Source organism: Cyprinus carpio, chromosome A11, assembly GCF_018340385.1.
Source record: "Cyprinus carpio isolate SPL01 chromosome A11, ASM1834038v1, whole genome shotgun sequence".
In the NCBI taxonomy this organism is placed as follows: Eukaryota; Metazoa; Chordata; class Actinopteri; order Cypriniformes; family Cyprinidae; genus Cyprinus; species Cyprinus carpio.
In genome coordinates, this window is record NC_056582.1 from 7932623 (window position 1) to 7955626 (window position 23004).

The window sequence follows — 23004 nt, forward strand, 5'->3', positions numbered from 1 at the left end:
GGCTAATACAAACCCATCAGCCATTAGAAAAAAAATAAATCAGTTGCCCACTAGACTGCATATTACACATTTATTACAGTACTGATTACAGGATCATGTCATGAAATGTGCATTTTTACCTCTTCCTGCTAAGAGGTTTTCGTAGACCTCCAGCACTCTGTCTTTCACCGTCTCCAGCATTTTCACTGACGTCATCTTCACGTTTGACTACACGAAAGCACCTGTGAGGGCAGAAACAGAGATGTTGTCAGTTCAGAGTGAAGCAAAGCATGCATGAATGCAGATAGTGTGATTCCTCAGTCAGTACTTGATCTCCACGCCGGCTTTTCTACCAGCAGCTAACCGACTTAAATGCAGTTAGTGTTTGTGAGGGATGGAGTGAATTCACTTCATCAGGTGACCTCAACAGCTGATTCAGTGAAAGTGAAAGACCTTGAACCTCACGCTGGAAACATGTGATATTCATCTCATGTTCATTTAACATCCTCTAGCCAGAAGCTTTCTTAACAGTGAACCCTCTTAGTCTACTACCACTTTAACTCGAGTAACAAAGTTATTTGATTTTTCTATTTACACCAAATTCTGAATTTCTTAGTTATTTTCCAACTTCCTCTTTCCCTCTTCCATGTGTTTTTTTTTCCTCTTGGCTGATATGGTCTAATGTTGGAGGGAGAGAAAAGACAGCAGTGAGGTAATGCCTTCATGAAACGCTCGGTCACCTCCACTGAATATATCAGCGCCTGAGCTTTGACACCATAAACACACTTATGGATTTATACAGCTGCCTACACAGATGCAGGTAGTGGAGTCTGCTCTTATAACTGAATTCTGGGTAAACACAGGAGGGGTTAAGGTGTGTCGTGCACTTCAGTTTGAAGTCTTTCTTTTCAATAAAACAAAGAACTTCCTAAAGTGCGCTGTGAGGAAAGGACTGTACAATGAGCACAGGAAACACTACAGCAAGCTCTACATTCAGGGATTATTCACGAACCAAATGTTAAAGATTAACAAACGCAGTACATGTGCACGTAAATGTACATGTGTATAAATAAGTACACACATATGTAAACAAACTTTTATTTTAGATGACATAAATTGATCGATTTCTCTCACACACACATACATACATACATACACATATACATACAAAAAAAATATATAGGCCTATATATAATTTTTTGTATGTATGTGTATATACTTGTGTGTGTGTGTGTGTGTGTGTGTGTGTGAGAAATCGATTAATGTCATCTAAAATAAAAGTTTGTTTACATATGTGTGTACTTATTTATACACATGTAAATTTAAGAAATATATATATATATATATATATATATATATATATATATATACATATATATATATATATATATATATATATATATATATATATATATATATATATATATATATACACACACACACACACACACATACACACACAAAAAAAAAACTATATATTTAAATAAACTACATATGAAAACAATAGCAAAATAAAACCTCAAAGACAAACACTCAAAGCTAAGGCTCCTTTAGGTTCAAATTTAATACACAGACCCATTCAGTAGTTATGTAGAACACAATAAAATTTTAATAACCGTAAATTTAGATAAGATTAGCAGTAAGTTACTCATTTACAACCTAGAGATACAATAATGTGCCCATATCAGCTTGGAAATATATGGAGCAACTGACACCATTGTCCTTCTGATAACATACTGTACATACATAGACTGACCTGTCTCGCCAAATTGGTCCAAATAATGACTCTCTAAAGGTAAGACTTCATCTAACATGAGAGGGGACAATAAATAAAAGGTCAATAAATCCTTTACCTTCCAAGGACTCACATGAACAAACAGCTCTGTCTCGCTGCCGCACAACATCTGCTCTAAAGAAGCGGTGAGAACTTATCTTAAATAGCACCCAACAACACTTCAGAGTGAAAACTGACATACCCAGACAGGTTCTCTCACATATTCTCTGTAGATCCCTTGACTGGGGCACACAGATGTATTTTGAGATGGTAGTGATACAGGATTTCTACAGATGCTGATTGGAATCATGGACAATGCTGCGTCACACACAAAGACGTACACAGAAAATGTGCTGCGACCTTCAGGTTAAACCACTTTCTGGTCACTATCGCTTTAAGTCGATGTGACTGTAAAAAGATAACATTCCTTTGCCTTGTGAGTAAAATCGAAGAATTTAAACTACTGCATCATATTGACCTGCGAGTGGATGTTAGAAGACCTGAGATAAGATTAGTGCAACATTGAGTTTGGTGAAAGGAAACGCAGAGATTGCATGAACGTACACACAAATGCATGTGAACTGTGACCGACCTTTATCATAATATTCCTTCCTTTCAGACTTTGCTGTAAAGTTCACACAAAAAAAGTTCTCACAAGCATCTGAAATCAGCGATTTCAGTGAGTTTCTTATCTCAGAATGTGCGTATGTCAAGCCTTCATTCAGTCAGGTGTGACAGATGTCGAACATTCAGTCCATCAAATGAACTTCTGCAATCTTGTTCTGACGAAGATCAGTTATAGATCAGATGCACCAGGAGGAAGGGAATATGGTCCAAACTGGTTTTTGTTACATCATCCTTGTGCAAAACACATGAAGCGACTAGGGCTTTTTTCCGGTTTCTTTCAACATACCTTCTGATGTTCACTTGTGTTTATTTTGTGCTGTAACTAGTAGTAAATAGGAAGAGATGATCCTTCACATGCTGCTTGAATGGAGGCGCTACAGCCACCTGTCACGCCATATTAAAGGGTGCCAAAATAGTGTTTATTCTTTGAATTTCGTCATAAAACTGACAAGTTGAGACGGTTTCATATCAAAATTGGATTTATTGGATGGAAGGCATGCAATAAATGATGTATCAATTTTTGCTAACGTTTGGGGTGGTTTTCTTAATGTTTTCATATTTGCTGAAGGTAATGACTAAAAAGTAGTCTGACCAATAGTGTGCAGGCATTGTACACAATCGACCAATCGTGGCGTGCAAGGCGGGATCTATAGGGAACAGTCAAAGCAATGCAAATACGTATACAGTAAAGAATGACTGTAGAGAGCATGTCAGTAGGAAAACAAAGTCAAACCCGGACAATTTAGAAATCCATCAGAAATCAAGTGAGGAAAAGAGGACGTATGGCAACCCTGCTTTAACGATTAGACCCCATAGTATAGCAAAAACAAAAACTGAACACAAGTGGTGTCTGATCCCGGTTGCCAGTGTGGGGGAAATCTAATTGTGTGAGATATGAGAGGCATCTGTAAGACGTCTCAGGATTGTCAATGGCTGTGTGGATGTATTGTGAGGTTTTGGCATTGCTGATGGAGCGCATGCCTTAGCAACTAAATACTCTAACAGTGGAAACTCATGGAAGCCAGATCTAGACACACAGAAGAGCTTTGCCTGGGTTGGGTCTAACTGGGGTTTATGTCTCGGTGGATTGTTTTTGGATTTGCTTCTGGATTGATGATCCTGATGAAACTTGACGCAAACATTTTCTTAGGAGGGGTGCATACTTCAGAAAGACAATACTATGAGTGGCCACAATGTTAGTAAACCTCTCAGTGAGAAACAGGCGGTGAGTTTAAGAGGTCTGTTTTGAACACAAACACACAATTCGACGAAAGGTGTGAATAAGGAGAAACTACAAGTTCTAATACCGATTTTTCAGTAAAACCAAAGACTATAGAATACCCAAGATGTCTCACTCGTATAGTTTTGAATGACTCAAATGCAACACTCAGTATGGCCGCTGTATCAAAGAGCCAATCACTAATCACTAAAGTCATCGAGTCACTGCAGCTGCCGCTAAAAGTCCCGGCTGCTATAGAAACAATCAGCGTTCACACTGGCTGAAAAATAAGCTTTTTTAACACTATTTGAGCAAAAGAAACAACATTTTTGATTTCATTGGCGATTTCAAATATGAAATTTAATCGTAAGCTTGGCAAACCATTGTAGAGAATTTGATGTTTCCCCATTCAAAGAGATAGGGTTTGGTATTGCAAGTAAAAATATCTACAGCAATACCCAGTAAACATGAAAAAGTGATTCTTTGGAAAATGGATGTAAATGTTTTAATTATGTCTAAAAACATAATTTTTAATAACTCAAAATATAAATGTATAGGTTAGGTAGGTTATATACCTATATACCTATTAAAAATGCATAAAATTAAATAAATAAATGTTTGTTTGTTTTTTGTTTATTTTATATAAACACATTTCCTTTAAGAAAATAAACTCTATTCTTACTCATTTATATATTTTGATTAGCACTGTCATGATAATTAAAAATGAAAATCACATTTTCATTCATTTTAATGAGTTTCCACATTCTCCTGTAATTCACATTACTAATCAGTGATTATTCTATCTGGTAATTCTTATTACAGTGTTTTTTTTATGCTACAGTAAAACTACTACAATATTTTATCTTGTCTTATTTATATATTTTGTTTAAAAAGACAAATTTTCGGCATAATAGTAATGGTAATGAGAATTTCAAGGAAAAGTGTTTAATTTTCATGCAAATAATGATAAATAAAAAAAATCCTAATGCCCCTAAAATCGACTCATTTTTTAACGCACATTTCATTATTTAGATTTTTGGGTGAAATATGACCCGGTCACATTCTTAAAGGTTTTCACCAGAAAGCCCCAGTGTCATTCAAAGTCCAGACAAACTCTCAACCTCACTTTCATTCTGTACAGAACCCGAATAAACAAAATCAGATTACAATTAATTAGTCATCAAGTGAAAGCTAAACCCCAACATCAGCACTGGTCTCTAAAGATAAGACAGGAAAGAGAGACCAACACGACGGTCATTTATGGTAACAACATCCTCATCAAAGCTCTTCAAATGCAAAAACAAAATCATGCTATGTTAGCGTTTAGGATCAGAGCGGTGTAGTCCCTCATCATTTACTCCATCACACTTCCCCCACTCTCTTTCCATCTCTCAACATGAGGAAAACATCAACCCATATCCGGCCCTTTAAATCTGCTCTGTAAGAATTAGTGGGCAGGCGTAAAATGACACGGTTTCCAGCAGAGACGGGGAACCACCCTGCTCTCAGGCCGCCTGTCATGTGACCAGAAAACATCAGGTCAAAAACCACAGGCAGAAAAAAGACATCTGAAGACAACAGAGAAATCACTAATAACTCCATAATCTGTCTTACATTTCCTAGACAGCAAAGAGACACGGCACAAATCACTCAAACCGAGTGCACTTCAGACTAACACTTCCATTTACAGGCATTAGAGAAAGTTTTAAGAAGTGAAGCTCGCTCGTAGAGTGAACGGTAAGGGTGGGGTCACACACAGGCTGCGGCGACAGGCATCCTGTGAGTGAATCATGCGCCGAAAAAAAGGAACATGTTTAGAGTTAATAATAACAAAAGGAAGAGAAGTATCATGCCATAAAAACCGTTTGCGATGACTCCACTTTATTGTAAGTGAAAGCACTGAACGACTACAGTCTGCGTAGGAAAAGTAGTAACGGAAAAATGCTAATCTAAACCAGCGGCTCACCTTATATCCTCCTGCTTCCTCTGAGAGTCCTGATCAGTGCCAGCAGCCCGACTCTTATCTTCCTTTCAGTGTCTGCCCCTCTCACTGCTGATAGAGAAAGAAGCCAGGGCAGCGGTAGTGGAGAGAGGGAGAGGCAGAGAGAGAGAGAGGGCAGGAAGAGAGAAGGAGAAGTGGAAGGAAAGACAGAGGATAAGTGTGTGTGTTAGAGAAATGATGGTGTGACTGGTACGGCTGGCCTCCCGGTCCCTCCCACCCTGACTCACTCTGTGGATGAATAACTGGCTCTGAGAGAGAGAGAGAGAGAGAGAGAGAGGCTGCAGTGATACGGTTAGTGTTCCAAAAACTGGAACGGATTAAGAAAAAAAGATATATATATAAAAAATAATAATAATTTTATGTATTTTAAATAAGTCTCTTTTGTTCATCAAGACTGTATTGATTTGACTCCAAAATACAGCAAATATTACTATAATCTGAAATACATTTTAAAATATATTAAAATAGAAAACTGGCCATTTATTGTTGTGAACACTTTTTGTAAGCGAAGAAAACAAAAATAACGACTTTATTCAATAATTCCTTTGTCAACAGTCTAATTGGTAATAAAGTCGTTATTTTTGTTTTCTTCGCTTACAAAAAGTGTTCCTGTCACGTCATATAACCCAGATTGCACGTCTGATGGCAGATGGAGTATTCTGACGACGACTTTCATATCTTTTATGGACCTTGACACAGTTATTTATTTGGCAGTCTATGGGACAGTCACAAGCCTCCCGGTTTTCATCCAAAATATCTTAAATTGTGTTCCCAAGACGAACGGAGCTTTTACGTGTTTGGAACGACATGGGGGTAAGTGATTAATGACAAAATTTTCATTTTGGGGTGGAGTATCCCTTTAAGTGTCACATGATCATCCAGAATTCATTCTAATGATTTGATGATTAAGAAACCTTTCGTATTATGTTCAAAAGAGTTGTGCTGTGCTGCTTAATTTTTCTGTGGAAACTGATAAAAAAATTTTCGAGGAGACTTTGATGAATATGACGATCAAAAGAACAGCATCTATTTGAACTCATGAAAATATTTAGTATAAAAATAAATCTCTCTAATCAGTATTAGTCTATTCTTTGAAAATTCTAAAAGAGTGTTTTTGCAGCAGAATAGATTATCGTTTAAAACAAATAGCAGAAAATAATCAAGGCATTATTTTTTCACTAAATAAACAAGAATGATTATTTATATTCATATATCTACTAATATAACAAAAATTAACCTTGTTAATACATTTTAAATCATGAAAAATACAATGCAGAAACATTGAACTTTTCAGAGTGATGATGCAAACAAATACTTGAATCAGTTTGAACTGACTCACACAAATGAATCAAACATTATTTTTAACACTGATTTTACTACAGATGTTATTAAGGTAGTTCACACTGAATTATACATTTTCCATGAGAGCTGCACAAGACCAAAAAACTAGTGACATGACCTGGAAAATCAAAATAATCACAATATCACCAACAATATCATCCCCAATATACAGTACAGTGCGTTTACTGTAATAATGTAAGTGGCCTGGACTGCTGCTTTTCCCCCAGCCCGCGCCTATAATATTATTCACAAGCCGAGGCGAGAAATCAGTGCAATTCTGTAATGATGAAGGGGGCTATTGTTGTACACCACCCGCTCTAACCAGAAGGGGAGCAGAGAAACACACCCTGCAACACAAAGCCAGCATCTATAACATCACTAACCCTCACAAATACAAAAACCTCCTCCAGACGAACAAGAGCACGGCCCTCAGTAAGCATACGTGTTTGCTTTGCATAAGCTAAATCTAAAAGCTAAGATGCCATGTTCATGCAAATAATGGGAACTACGTCCAGTCAGAAAAGAAATCTGCATAAAATGTGAAACACACAGTGGGTATAGAAAAGAATCATCCCCCTTTACTCATTTATTCAGTGCAACTTATAACATCCAAGTGAAAGATACAACACCAGCATGTCAGAAATTTTTTTTAAAAGACTGAATCACTTGGAAAAAGGATCGCCTCCCTTCTAAATCCGGTGTAGCTAATCACCTTCTCAATGGGACACAAAGCCATTTGACTTTCAGCTGTGATCAGCTGTGCTCATTTTGATCAGCTCAGCATGAAAAGAGCTTTCCTGGAGTGTATCAGTCCTTGGTAGTGCAACTGAAGCAAACCATCAACTATGTGTGGCAAAGCACTGTCAAAAGATCTCAAGAATAAAGTTGTGGACAGGAACAAGTCAGGAAATGGATACAAACAAATTTCAAAGGCTTTGTCAGTGCCTAGAAGCACAATGAAGTCTATTATTAAGAAGTGGAAGGTGTTTGATACGACACAGACCCTCCCTGGATCAGGACGTCGCTCCAAACTGGATAAAAGAGATGGAGGAAACTGGTCAGAGAGGAGACCAAGAGGCCTACAGCAACTCTAAAGCAGCTGCAGGAATTCATGACAAAGAGTGATCATTGTGTGCACGTGACAACAATATCACAAATTCTCCACACATCTGGCTTGTATGGGAGGGTTGAAGAAAAGGCCTCATGCAGTCACAACTGAGCTTTGCTAAGATGCACCTTGAAGATTCTGAGGCAGAGGAGACTAAAATTGAATTTGTTGGGCTCAACACCAAATGATACGTCTGGCAGATATCCAACACAGCTCAGCATCCACATAACAGCATTCCTACATTCCTACAGCTTTGTGTGCCATTGAGAAGACAATTAGCTACATCTGATTGAGTTAACAAATAATTTTTAGGAGGGGGGTGATCCTTTTTCCAACTCACTGATTCTGTTTTTTATTTTGTTCAAACATGTTGGTGCTATATTGTTATAAGTTGCACTGAGTAAATACAGCTGGATAAAACAAAAACTAGGTCCGCCTTCATTTCAGGCGGACAAAATGTGATTATTTTAAAGGGGAGTGATTCTTTTCTATACCCACTGTCTACAGTTGGTTTGAACATCATTACAAAATGACCGCATTCTTTTTTTAGTTCATACAAATATTCAGAAACAGGTTGCATAATCCATTTGAATAAAAGCAAATTCTCAAGCTAACATTCATAGTATAGGCCAGGGTGTGTTCAAAACCAAAGTTGATTTGAAATATCTCAGGCTTAATCTTGAATATGCAACATCAAATACAGATGCAGATTTCATCAAATTCTGCATTTGAAGCACTGCCCATAGTTTAATGAACTGCCACAAGAAGTCACAATTTAAACTAATAATAAACAATGAAAAATAATCTGCACACTGAAATGTTTATGATGTCAAATATGAATGCCTTCATTAATTATTTTTAAAACTGCATAAATGTTTCTCTGTATTTGCTCTTCAAGCTACATAAAACAGATCAGGTTTGAAATTAAATAGCCTTAGTCCCATTGATCAGCATGCACACATCATGCTTTATTTTTTAATCCTTAAATAATGATATAATATTTTTAAATGGGGGGAAAATAAATAAAAATAGAATATATATATATATATTTTAGTCTTCAGCACTTTTTATTAAATTTAACACATCCTTGCTGAATAAAATCATTAATTTTGTTCATAAAAAAAAGATAAATAATACTGACCCAAACTTGTGAACAGTAGTGTTTATCGTTACAAAAGATTTCTATTTTGAAATGAATGCTGTTCTTTTTAACTTTTTATTCATCAAAGTATCCTGAAAAAAGTATCAGAGGTTCCTAAAAATATGAAGCAGCAAAATGGTTTCCAATATTGATAATAAATCAGCATATTAGAATGATTTCTAAAGGATCATGTGACACTGAAGGCTGGAGTAATGATGCTGGAAATTCAGCTTTGATCACAAGAATAAAATAATATAAAAAATATTAAAAAAAAAAAAAACCATTATAAAAAATAATAATAATACACAACAATATTACTGTTTTCTTTTCTGTATTTCTGATCAAATAAATGCAGCTGTGATGCGCAGAAGAGACTGTAAAACACATAAAAAAATCTTACTGATCCCAAACTTTTGAACGGCACTGTGTGTGTGTGTGTGTGTGTGTGTGTGTGTGTGTGTGTGTGTGTGTGTACGTGTACCTATTTAACCATATTTTGGGGATAACGTTATACCCAAAAGTGAGCTAAACCTGATAAAATCTCCAAAAACCACCCTTTTGGGACATCCTCATTTGTAAAACTGGCATAAAAATAAAGCTTTTGATTTATTAAGTCATGCATAGTTGACATCATAAACCACATGACATAGTGAGTAAGAATTAGATGACAACAGCTATTTTCCTAGATTTATAATACATACAATCACATGCTCAGCTTTCCATACGTTACACAGGACGGTGATGGTGGTAAGGGCCTCTCAAAATAACGTGATATACAACCTTCAGTCACTTACTGACACCCAATACTTCAACAACCAACGCAGCTACACACCAGAAAGTAAACACACGGATCTGATTTGATGACTAACAATGAGAACAAGAGCATTAAGAAAGCGCAGTGCAGAACTACCTCAGGATTCCCACATGCCATCTCATTTGACCAAAGTGGTGAAACAAACTTGTGATTCACTGCTGAAAGCTTTACACAAGACCACACCAAATATGAAAACCTGTGAGGATTTATGAAGACATATTCAGGTTTGGTCTTGCTCCACGGGTGTAGGGCTGGAGAGTAATCATCAACAGATTAAAACAAACCACAGTGTACGGTCTACAGACGGTCTATTGGGAAATCAATATCATTTTTACACATTAGCAGAAGCACAAAGATTCCTCACATGAGTGTTTATTTTCCCCGGTGACCGCAGCTTAAATGGACACAACTGCTAAGCAGAACTAGAGGGCCGCCGGATGTCAAGTCGGTGAAAGGTGAGATCCCCGAGATGTGCTCTCAGACAAGTTCACCGATACAATACAAATAATTAGAGACTTATTGTAAACAGGAGATCAGTGTCTCGGACTGTTCAATCCTGTTGGACCGGTCTATCAACCTCCTTAAGGATAAGTAGTATGTAAGTAGTAAACTGGCATACAAATATATATATATATATATATATATATATATATATATATATATATATATATATATATATATATATATATATATATATATATATATATATATATAATATATATATATATATATATATATATATATAAACAAATGAGATTTGAAAAAGAACTCTGATCAAAATCAGAGCATACTCACTTACAGAAACCTCTAAGTTATTGCTAATTTTCCTCATTATATGACAAACCCTATTTAACTGGCAGCATTCCTCCAATTTTCACTGAGATTGCAAGATGCCGGGCCGCTCTAAGGTGACTGAAAGCCTGTGACAGACCCTTTCAGCCACTGCAAGAGAAGCTGGCCATTCCAAAACTGCTGATTTCTAGAATATTGCAGCTTTACAATGACATTAATTCATTAAAGTCCCTCAAAAAGGCTGGTCGTCCATGTAAGACAAATGCAGGAAAAGACAGGATAAAGCAGAGACTATCAATGGGGAATCGGTTCAACACTGCAGCTGGAATTGCTCGCCAGTTCAGTGATAACCAGGGTATGGATCTGTCTCGGCACGTTTAAGAGAAATCAGACTGAAAGTGCACTCTGCAGTGACGAAGCCTCTCATCAGCAGAAAGAATCAAAAGGCTAGTATTTCTAAAGTTCACTTTAGTGGTGAGTGCATAAAGAAGTCAGTGAAAGGTGGAGGAGGAAGCGTCATGGTTTGGGGGATGTTTTTTGCAGCAAGAGTTGGGCCTCTTACACAGCTTCATGTCAGAGTGAATGCAAATGTTTATCAGAACCTCCTCCAGCAACATGCGGTTCCTTCCCTGCAAGCATCCCCCAATCAGTCTGCAATTTTCATGCCAGTCAATGGACCCTTTCACAAGACTGTGATAACATTTCAACGTAAATCCTCCAAAGTTTTATATATTTTAATTTAAAAAAAAAAAAAAAAAAAAAAAAAAAAATTAAAAAAAAAATAACACTATACTTTGTACTATATTACCTTTGCATCAAATTACAAAAAAATAGTTAATGCTAATGTAAGGGTGTTTCTTATACAGTGTATATGGGAGTGATGGTTTATTTTTGACATCGTTCTCTCTACTGACTGCCATTATCAGTCTCTCACTATTTAATTTGTATTTTTTTTTTCTTTGAATGTCGTGAAAACACCATCATGGAGTTTTTCTTTTGCTATTTAAACAAATGAGAATGCAAAAAAGATATTTGTGGTAAGTCTCCCATTCACCGCTATAGACGTTTACCCAAGTATGACAACTTCTGCTGCGGAGAAACCTGGAAATGTAAAAAAGGACCAGGTCTCTGTCACATTGCAAAACAGGTAAAGCAGTTCCTTTAAAAAATGAAAAAACTAAAATAATGAAATGGCCGGCCCAGAGTCCTGATCTAAACCCAACAGAAAATCTCGGGAAAATCCTTGGCGACAAAGTTATGGCAAACAAACCCACTACAGTCACCCAACTTTGGAAGAGAATAGAAGAAGAGTGGACCAAGATCACAGCAGCACAGTGTGAGAAACTAGTGATGTCCTGCGGACACAGATGTGCTGAAGACATTCAAAGCAAGAGCCTCTACACTTCCTACTAGTTTCTGACAGCTGTAACCCTCCACTGTAACACATAACTAACATCACTTCAAATTTTAAGTGATGAAGATTGATATTTCAGAAAAAAAATCAAGTATTTATAGATTGTTCTCTAATTTTGATCTCCACTGTATGTGGGATACAGTATTACTCTCTGTTGTTACCTCACATTTTGCAAAATGTGTAATCCTTGTATTTCATAGATACATACAATTTGCATACTGTGCACAGAGTACTGTATATACAATACATACAGCAAAAATTGTAGGAGCATTATGTTAGTATGCTTTTCTACCATAGTGTGTCAGAGAGAAAGTTTCTCATTAAATCTCTGCACCTCCTGCTGGCCGAACAAGCTGTACTGGAAATGCACGGAAATCGCCATCACAGTAAAATGTGAAAAATTTGAACCTTCTTCAAGCATCTTGTCAGGACCAGAAAACACTCAAGGTAGAAGAGAGGAGATGTTTACACAGCACATGGAATTTAACCACCCCCGCATGAAAGTGACGTTTCACTGAGTCAAATGAATCTACATTCTCAGAAGTGGTAAAAGGTGTTCAGTTCTCCAGCCGAGAAACGCTCACCTCACTGGCTCCGCTGAGAGTGTGTGCATGCAAGCAGTTCTGAAACAGAACTAGGCCACAAGAAGAACGGTCAGGTTAAAGCATTTAATTCAGCCTCTCTTTTTTTGGGTATGCCCTGATTTCTTATTCCCCTAGTTTTAGATCAACTGTAACTGACACAAACACAGAAGCATCCACAGTTGCACGCAGAGACACAATGGATCCTGACACCACATCAGACTAGAAACCTCATATATACAGCTGTTAGTAAAAGGAATTAGGATAAAGGAATATATTCTGCCCTAAAAGGCAAAATGCACTAACATCAAGATAAGTATTATTAATTTTGACTGATATAACATTTCTGTGTTATATGTATGTATATGTATAGTATGTATATTTGTTTATAGTATATTATATTAAAATTACTATCAGACGTTTAATCTGCGAGAGGAACAGACAGTACAGCTCTCGTTCAAAGACAAGGAAATTACTCTGGTCCAGCCAGACAAGACCTAAAACTCGAAAGGCCTGACAGAAAAGGCATTACTCAAGTTTCTATAGCTTTTGCGTTTGTATTTGTATTATTACATACCTGTAAATGACAAGTTTCATCAGGAAATTCCTTTTACAGCTCAACCAGGCCCCCTTTTTTTTTTTCAACTAAAACTTTCTAAACAGAAACACTCCTGGCCTTCCACTCACCACACCAGTGAAATCTGGGACTATCCCATTACAAATGTTCTCTGTGTAGGTGTTAAGAGATCTGCCGAGGTGAGGGTGTGTCTGCGTTCACATGAGGAGCAACTTGGCAGTACAGTTGCTTTCCGTTAGGATCAATATGTTGTCCTGTCATTATTTTTCACTTCATATTAGACTACACTAGATTATTTCTATATCAAAAATAAATAAGGAGGTTTTCAATCACTAAAGACTATAGTGAGATTTAGCTAGGTGGGGATAGAAGTGGGACAGAAATCACAAAATGGCTTAGTGCAATTAATAAAACACGAAGACTGTGATTAATTATACACAACATACATCAACCATCTTCCCAAACTGGTAATGAGAAGCTCTTATAAACTGATGTCAGCAAAAGAGCAATGTTTCCAATGGTTTAACATTTGAAAATGAAGAAATTAAGACATTAAAATAACAGTATTGCAATTTTACAGTTGTAGAATAAATTACTTTTATATTAGATTACTTACATATTTTATTTTACAATTAAACATTACAACAGGATTATTTCCTGTTTAGTAATATTTTATTTAGTAATAATTAAAATAATGACAACTATACTGCGCTACAAAAATATTTTTTCAACACAAATTTTTGAAAGTGGTCATTCTAACATCATTTTAAAAAAATTGATCTTTCTTATGCTAATATTCAGCTGCTTAAATGAACCTTGAATTTTCACCAATGCAGTGTCATTATGTTAATGGGGATATTAAAATGTAAACTGCTCTAAAGGTCACAGAATAATTAGCACAATGCATTGTGGTGTGTTTACGGAGTGGTTAATAAATATGGGAATGTGCTGAGGTTATTGTAATACGTTCTGTCAGCCTGTGCTGCTCCACAGGGTAGTGTTCAGTTTGGAGGGGTGCTTGAGGAAACTGCAGGTGTGAACAGAGAGGTGGAAACTAATACGCACAGCCCCTGTTAGCAAAACCACTCTTACTGGCCTGACTGCTTATACAGCAAGAAACATGTACACTGTGCAAGTAAATGACTGGGTGAAATATTCACTCATGCAAAATGCCATCAAAAAGGAACCAGTTTGGCTGCAAGTAGCTCAGGTTTCTGAAAATTTATTTAAAAAAAATAATAAATAAAAAAAAAGCCAATGAGTTTTTTTAAAGGGTCATGAAACACTAAACCATACTTTCTGATATTTTTCATGTGTATGCGAGTTGCACATCATAGAAGACAGAGGGCACATACACACTGCAGCTAAATTAAGTAACGCGCATTCTGCAACTAAACAGTCTCACGAAAAATTCAGATAACGACAATTGCATTTACGGAAATTTTATGCAGTGTATACGGAACTGAAGTGAGCAGCTAGTTGTTAATGACGCATTTTGTCTTTTCTGTATGTACAGTCCAAGTAATCACAGGGTACATTTGGACTTTAGCACCATTAGTATTGCTTATAAGAAGTGGACATGGCAACCCTTCAAGAGCACGCTCTGCGAAATAGCCTTCCAAACATAAAACAAGACGGTTCTGCTGACGGTGGAATAGTTAAAAATCACTGAAAATAACGACTCCTTGGTAGCGGTTGTATACATTTTTTAAAAACAGTGGACACCAAATGCGTGAGACGCCAGAATGTTGCTATGGTTACCATGGTGTAAATCATGCAGTTTCGAGAGTTGAGTTCTGTTCCGTACACATGAACAATAATTTAAGAGAATAAATACTGTATTTAAATGCAAATGTGACCCCTGAATCTTAACAGTGTGTACTTGGCCAATGTTAGCAAGATTCAAGAGCTTTACTGTCATATGTACTATAGTACAATGAAATTCTTACTTTGTTTACTCCCCTCGAGAATGACAGGGTAGAAGGGGAACAAATTTAACTTACATGGACAATACAAAATACGTAAAAACTATAGAATATGCAGTAAAGTAAAAATATAAATAATAATAACATTAAATAAGAAAGTGATGGAAAAGAAAAGAAAAAGAGAGCCGTATGCTAATTACAAAAACAACGGTCAATAAAAAATTCTTCAAAGTAAAAATGTGCAGTGCAAGTAGCAATAAGGTGACAATTTTAAAGTTTCAAGTGGTGATAAAGTGTTAGTGTAAAGACTAGTGTTTAAACTGTAAATGATTGTCGGATGCGTTATGAGTGTATGAAGGTCCAGCAGGTAACGTGGCTGAATTTATCCTGATGATACAGGTGGAAGTGGCAGTGGGTTTTGACTATTTATCACTCTAATGAACGGGGGGTAAAAACTGTTCTGGAGTCTGGATGTTCTGGGCGCAGTGCTCCGGTACCGCTTGCCAGATTTCATGAGGGTGAAGAAATTGTGGATGGGATGGGTGGTGTCTTTAATGATGTTGCAAGCCCATTTGGAGATCCTTTTATTGTATATGTCCTGCAGTGAGGGGAGATCAGTCCCTGTGATTTTCCGGGCCAGGTTTATGACCCCCTGTAAAGCCTTTCTGTCATGTGTTGTGCTGTTGCCAAACCACACAGCAATGCAGCAAGTTAACACACTCTCCACAGTGCATCCATAGAAGTTATGAAGAATCTCTGATGACATGCCAAATTTCCTTAGCCTCCTCAGGAAGTACATTCTTTGATTTGCCTTACTTACTAGTTTCATTGTGTTAACGGTCCATCTGAGGTCCTCACAGATGTGTGTACCAAGGAACTTATAGCTGCCCACTCTCTCAACCTCAACATCTCTGATCAGCAGAGGCTGATAGACACGCTCACTCCTCCTCATGCCCACAACAATCGAAGGCCAATGACTGTGGTGTCATCTGCGAATTTTATGATGAGGTTGTTAGGATGGCTAGCAACACAGTCATGAGTGAAGAGAGTGTACAGCATCGGGCTGAGTACACAGCCCTGAGAGATGCCTGAGTTCACTATGATGGTGCTGGAGGAGTGTTTTCTGAGGCGGACAAGCTGAGGCCTGCTGGTGAGGAAGCTCAGTATCCAGTAACAGTGCAGAAGGCAGGCCCAGGTTATATAGCTTGTTTATGAGTTTGGAGGGGATGATAGTGTTGAATGCCGAACTGTAATCAATGAAAAGCAGTCTGGCATAGCGGTCTTTATTTTCCAGGTGAGTTAGTATTTTGTGAAGGGCAAATTAAATGGTACCTCTGTTGATCTTTTAGTCCTGTACGCAAACTGTTAAGGGTCCAGTGTGGCTGGTACAATGCTTTGAATGTGTTTCTCAAAAGACTTCATGAGAACCGGTATGAGAGCCACAGGTCTGTAGTCATTCAGACTTGAATCTGTGGCTTTTTTTGGGACAGGGATGATAATGGTGGACTTGAAACAGACAGGGACTATAGTCATTGTGACGGAAAGATTGAAGATGTCAGTGGTTATACTGGTCAGCTCTGAAGCACAAAGCCTAAGCACACGTCCTGAAATGTTATCCGGACCTGCTGCCCTGCATGAGTTCACTTTACTCAGTTTACAGTCTTTGACTGTAGGATGCTTTAGCAGATTTAATGCTTTTACGAACATCATATCTTGACTTTTTGTTGGCTTCAGAGCCCCCAGATTTAAAAGCCATACAGCAAGCACATAGACTGGAAGAGTAGTATGATATTGTCAATGCATGTGCTGATATACGCTGTAACAGTTCATGCATATTCATCAATATTGACTGTAGTGTCCTGTTGTATTGCTGCTGTTCTGAATACATCCCAGTCAGTACATGCAAGGCAGTCTTTCAGTGTTAGTTCAGCTGTCTCAGACCACACTCTGATGGTTTTCCTTTCTAGAGCACACTGTTTAAGCTTCTTTTTGTAGGTTGGATATAGAAAAATTGTATTGTGGTCTGAGCGTCCAAAATGAGGTCGGGTCTTAGCTTTGTAAGCACCCTTTAACTTTGTATATACGTGATCCAGTGTGTTCTGTTCTCTAGTAGGAATGTTGACGTGTTAAGAGGAAATTCTGGTAAAACTGAATGCAGTTTACACTGATTAAAGTCCCCAGCAATAATAAAAACAGCGTCTGGGTCTGTGGTCTTGTGTGTGCTGATAGTATAGTGAATAACACTGAGTGCCATCTGTGTATCCGCTTGTGGTTTAATGTAAACAGCTGTGATAAAAGTAGCACTAAAATCTCTTGGTAGGTAAAAAGGTCGGCATTTCAGCATCAGTAGTTCTATAACGCGTGAGCAGTATTTGTACATAATACTGACATCCGAGCACCAGGAGTTGTTTACATAGATGAAGACTCCACCGCCTTGGTTCTTACCGGAGGCAACTGTCTGATAACTCCGGTATACGGAGTGGGTTTGTAAAGAGATGGCAGTGTCCGGAATATCCTCATTTAGCTACGTTTCAGTAAATATTAAGTGTCTGTACTCCCTTTGAATTGAAACACTGGTGCGGATCTCATCCATTTCGTTTGGAAGCGACCGAACATTAGCAAGTAACAGGCTAGGTAGGGGTGGCCTGGTTGCTCGAGCCTTTAGCCTAGCATGCAGCCCCCCTCGTTTGCCTCTCCTCCGCTTCAGTCACTCTTCCTGGCGGTTAGGTTAGGCCATTCGAGATCGGTGATGATAGGATAGCTCCACTTGAGGCCGGGTGTATAATGCAATCCAAATCATGGAGACTTAAAAACAGTTCCAATCTCATTCCAATCTTCAATAAAGTCTCTCAGTCATATGTTCTATGTCCAATGGATTTCTGAAGTAAAAGTATTATTTACTCGCAATAATAAATAAAATTATACTAAAAGGGGAACGTTCTTGAGAGGTGTGAACAAAGACGTCTGCAACGGGGGGCGCCATCTTGGTCTTGCTTGCATCCATTATTTTAAATTGTAGGAGAAAACTGGTTAATTTTAAGCTTTTTTTGCGCTATTTGAAATTGTCAGATTGCATACAGATTGTGGCAGTAAGGACATTGTTAAAATAGTCCATATGACATCAATGGTTCAACTGTAATTGTATGAAGCTACGAGAATACTTTTATGTGCAAAGAAAACAAAAATAATGACTTCATTCAAAAATTTCTTTCAGTCTTCGCTGCACGTTTACGACAGTACCATAATGCATGCATGTGCATTCCTCAGCTTGCAAATAAGGCACAGCGCATCCGGGTTCTACATCAGAACGCCCTGTGTCAGCAGCACCACACGCATGCATCATGATACTCTTGTGAAGGCACATTTTCTTTGCACACAAAAAGTATTCTTGTAGCTTTATAAAATTTGAATCTCGGAGAGAAAAATTGTATCTGTGAGGATTTCCAGTCAGGATTTAGACAGTATCATAGTACTGAAACTGCTCTCATTAAAGTTACAAATGACCTGCTCTTATCATCTGATCATGGTTGTATCTCTCTATTAGTGCTACTGGATCTTAGCACTGCGTTCGACACTATCGACCACAACATTTTTTGGAATAGACTAGAAAACTTTGTTGGCATTAGTGGAAGTGCATTAGCATGGTTCAAATCGTACTTATCTGACCCCCATCAGTTCGTAGCATTGAATGAAGAGGTATCATATCGATCACAAGTGCAGTATGGAGTACCTCAAGGCTCAGTACTAGGGCCGTTACTTTTCACGCTTTACATGTTAAGTTTGGGAGATATCATCAGGAAACACAATGTTAGCTTTCAATGTTATGCTAATGATACTCAGTTCTATATTTATATTTAAAAAAACCTTTAAATTAGTTGTCACAGGATATTTGTGTATTTGTGTAACATACTGTGAGCCTACAAAACCATGTATAATAAATTTTGTTCATTCTGTTGCATATAATTGCAGCATGCATTTGTGTGAAGCTTTGAACTCAATGAGAGTGAAATAAAACTGTCTGAATCCAAAATGCTGCACCACATCTATTTTTGCATCATTTTTCAAAAGAGTGGTGAGAACTAACCGCTGCTGAAACAGGGTTTCATGACCCTTTAAAACAAACTGAATGGGCCATACAGCAAAACCAGCATATAAACTTATGGCCTGGGTCAATTAAACAAATAAATGAATGTGACGTCACTCATCAAGTGTGGTTTCAGAGAGATTCTGGGCTTTTTGCAGCTTGTCAGGCTAGAAGACCAGCTTGCTAAACCAGCAGAAGACATTGTTATCCAGACTGGTTGACCTCAAACCAGGTAAGACCAGCAAACCAGTATTGGTTGGATTAAGAATGTGCGTTTGTTTCAAGTGCAAAGGGGAAAAAAATGCTCTCATGTTTCACAAACTCCTTGTTGCATCTCACGAAGGGCTTTTCAACAAATGGCTCATCTAATAACAAAGCACCATGGAACCATGGTAACCTTTAATAACGATAATGCCCAGATACAAATGTTTTGCATAATCTTGGCTGTGAAGGGTCTTGTAACATTTCAACAAAGACCTTTGGCAGGCATTGTTGCATTAAACAAGTTAAATCAACCTGTCAGTGGTATATGAACATACAGAACCAGAGTGCAAACAGGTATTTATCCATTTCTGTGATACATGAAAGAAAACATTTCACACATATAATTCATCGCTGCACCAAAATAACCCAAAGCCCAACCAGTCAGACACATAGCCCCTGTCAGGCCTCCAAAACCTCAAAAACGCAAAACTAATCTGTCAAGACAGGTGCTCAATTCAACAGCCAATGCAACCTTGGTAACAGAAACTTGACCCAAAAAATTAAAACTGTGACCATTTACTCACCCAAACCGTGTTTTAAAATTATGACTAATTATTCCAAAAGAAGTATTGACGCAATTAAAATGAATAGCAACCAAAAACTATGGAAGTCAATAGAGACCAGATTTTTACTGATTTATTTATAAATAAATGAGAAATCATAAATGACCATTTTACTTTGAACAAAATTTTTGTTGTCCGAAAAAGAAAGAAGGGAATACAGCATTAGAACAACACAAGGGTGTAGTAAGTGATGACTTAATTTTCATTTTTGGGTGAACTATCCCTTTAAGGTTGCTTATTTAAAAAGGATAGACTGAAATATTTTAGTAGGTGCTCTCCCTGAAAGAAACCAGATACCAGACTAGACGAGGAGACATGAAAAAGAAAGTGTGTGAGCTGTCACATTAGAAAAAAAGCTCTGATGCATCTTACTCAGTGCTGTATTATGAGAAGAATGAGTGAGGAACGAGTCTGTCATAGGCAAATGCCTCGTTTCAGGAATGAAAGGAATGAAACTACAGTTTAATTGTTTGATTCAGCTGGGCCGAGAAACGTGTTTGGAGTGCAGAAGTGTGGTGTCAGTGCTTACACCTCATGCAACGAAACACTGATATAATGACACATGCACCAAACATTCCCAGTGTAGTTCTTCATCACAAAATGTTACAGTGACTGATATTATCATCACATCAGGTTAGCAAATGTTTTCCATTAGTTAAAACATCACAATTTCAATAATCTGATTAGAAATCAATTACATAGTTAAGATACAGTGGGACCAAAAGTCTGAGACCACTAGAGAAAATGTTTATATTTAACATGTTTTTCATTTAATTTGGTTCATTGCACTACTGCATGAAGAATAAAAGTTGATGATTATGTTCTCATAAGATTTCAATTCTTTTTTAGTCACTGCATACCATCCCTTCCCCATTTCTCACTTCTGTGAACAAATTACAAAAAAAAGAAGTGGGAATCTTACATTAAAGTTGCATTGAAATGGAAGTAGCGTCTTCTGTATTGTGACGTACCTCCAAGGGTGGTCGAAAAGCAGCCTAAATGATTTTTTTAATTACACACATGCATGTGTTTTCTGTTTACAATAAGATCTATAAACATGCATTTATAAAACAGATAGACAGACTTTAAAAATGTATCTTCTAGTGACTCTTATCAAAGACACCTTTGACAGGTGAAGAGGACTTGAGTTCATTAAGTTGCACACACACATTAAAATATAACCAACAATGCATACACCAATATATTATAAAGTGAAACTTGACTAATGTAAGCGTTATGGGAAAACCTTTCTTCTTATAATAACAAAGTGCTTACCAGCCCACAAAGAGAATGCAAAAGGTTAATGGGCGTTCACTAAACTCGAAAACTTGGCAAGGTGTCATTCATCCCTTCGGCGGAAACTAACAGAACTGTAAAGAGGAAACTTGCAAAACACTTAGCAAGTGAAACAACCTTTCAACACCCTAACAGCTGAGGTGAAGCTCTTCTCTCATGTTCGGTACAAACATTATCTCTGACTCGATGGAGAATACGGCAGCACACACAGAGAGTAACAGTTCACTCATCAAGCAATTAAATGGTGAACTTGAGCTAAACTAAATATACTGTGCGTTACACGATGCAGCAGCACGTTTCTGTACAGTAGACACTCTAAACAAGTCATTAAACAAGCTTCTCAAGCTTTTACTTTAACATCACCATGAGGGACGGGTCACCTGCACCTCTGGCCGAGGTCAAATATTTCTGAAAGGGAGATCACCAGTGTCTATGAGTCAAAGATGAAACGTCCCATTTTGGTGTACACATCAAATTAAATTTACAAATGTGATTTTATATACACAGAAAGCATATTAAATGCAATTATAGTGTCTGCTTTAACGTTTCAAATAACTTACAAAGCCAAAATATGAGTGAAAATGGGTTAAAGTCTTTTAATATCTTATGTTTGTTGTTATAAATATCCCTGAAAAAAATAAAAAAAATAATAATATATATTTTGTATATAAACTATTGTTTCACTGAATGCCATTTTAGTGGGTGTCTTCTGTAAATCATAATAAAAATGTATGCTAGTCATTATTTTTCATAACTTATTTATTTTGGTTACATTTAACTCTTACTTTCATTTTATTTTTACTTTAAACTTTGCATTCCGTTTTATTTGTTCATATTACTTATTTGCACTACTGCTAATTTACATTGCATAATTTCGGACTCTACGCAGTTACACAGCTAATGCTTTGGCAATACAGATGTACTTTTGCAGAAGTGAATTATGAAAGAGGTCAAAATCGTTTAGGACTCACCTGTAAAGGGTTCGAGTGCTATCAGGAGATCGTTAAAACGCCTCTGGCAGCTTCAGATCGCGACTTCTACGACACACCTGAACAAAAGACAGGAAACTACGCGATCGGGAGCTGAGACTAAACCAATAGCAGCTTTTCAGAGGCGGAGAGAAAACAAGCTTCTGTGCTTCTTCTCTTTTCTGCGTAAAACCACGTGTGAACGGAAAGGTCCTTCTTTAAAGATGTCGCGCGAATTAAAAGTCATCACACGAACCAAGGCGAATGAACGACTGCAGTGTTTATCTAACCCGGCACCACAAAAAATAAATACATAAATTACCCCCATACACACACACAAACATGTAAAAAAAAAAAAAATAATAATAATTGAACTATCCGCTAACATCTGCCTCCTCTGTGCCCGACTAACCTGTGAAAGGCCGAAGCTCCCGAAAAACAGCTGTCCTTTCGCGTTTGCCCCTCAGGTGTGTTGAAGGCTCAACCCAAAACGTAGGCACTGGCTGTGTCTCCAAACCTACTTACATGCCTACCT

General features: G+C 37.4%; 1 protein-coding gene across 5 annotated transcripts in view; it reads right to left on the bottom strand.

Annotated features, from left to right (window-relative positions):
- The window catches only part of LOC109098431 (elongation of very long chain fatty acids protein 1-like), a 26108-nt gene extending 3208 nt beyond the window's left edge, over positions 1-22900 (bottom strand). Inside the window, exons 1-4 of one of the 5 annotated variants that reach the window (XM_019112010.2) lie at positions 22473-22682; positions 5829-5849; positions 5566-5652; positions 120-221 (exon numbers count right to left, since the gene is read on the bottom strand). In XM_019112010.2, the coding sequence (XP_018967555.1) occupies positions 120-195 (76 nt within the window). In that variant the 5' untranslated portion in view covers positions 196-221; positions 5566-5652; positions 5829-5849; positions 22473-22682. Of the gene's footprint in view, positions 1-119; positions 222-5565; positions 5788-5828; positions 5850-22472; positions 22684-22881 lie in introns of those variants that run through there. The other 4 variants (XM_042767027.1, XM_019112009.2, XM_019112011.2 and 1 more) reach the window with 4 other exon arrangements.
- Between the last annotated feature and the right edge of the window lie 104 nt (positions 22901-23004).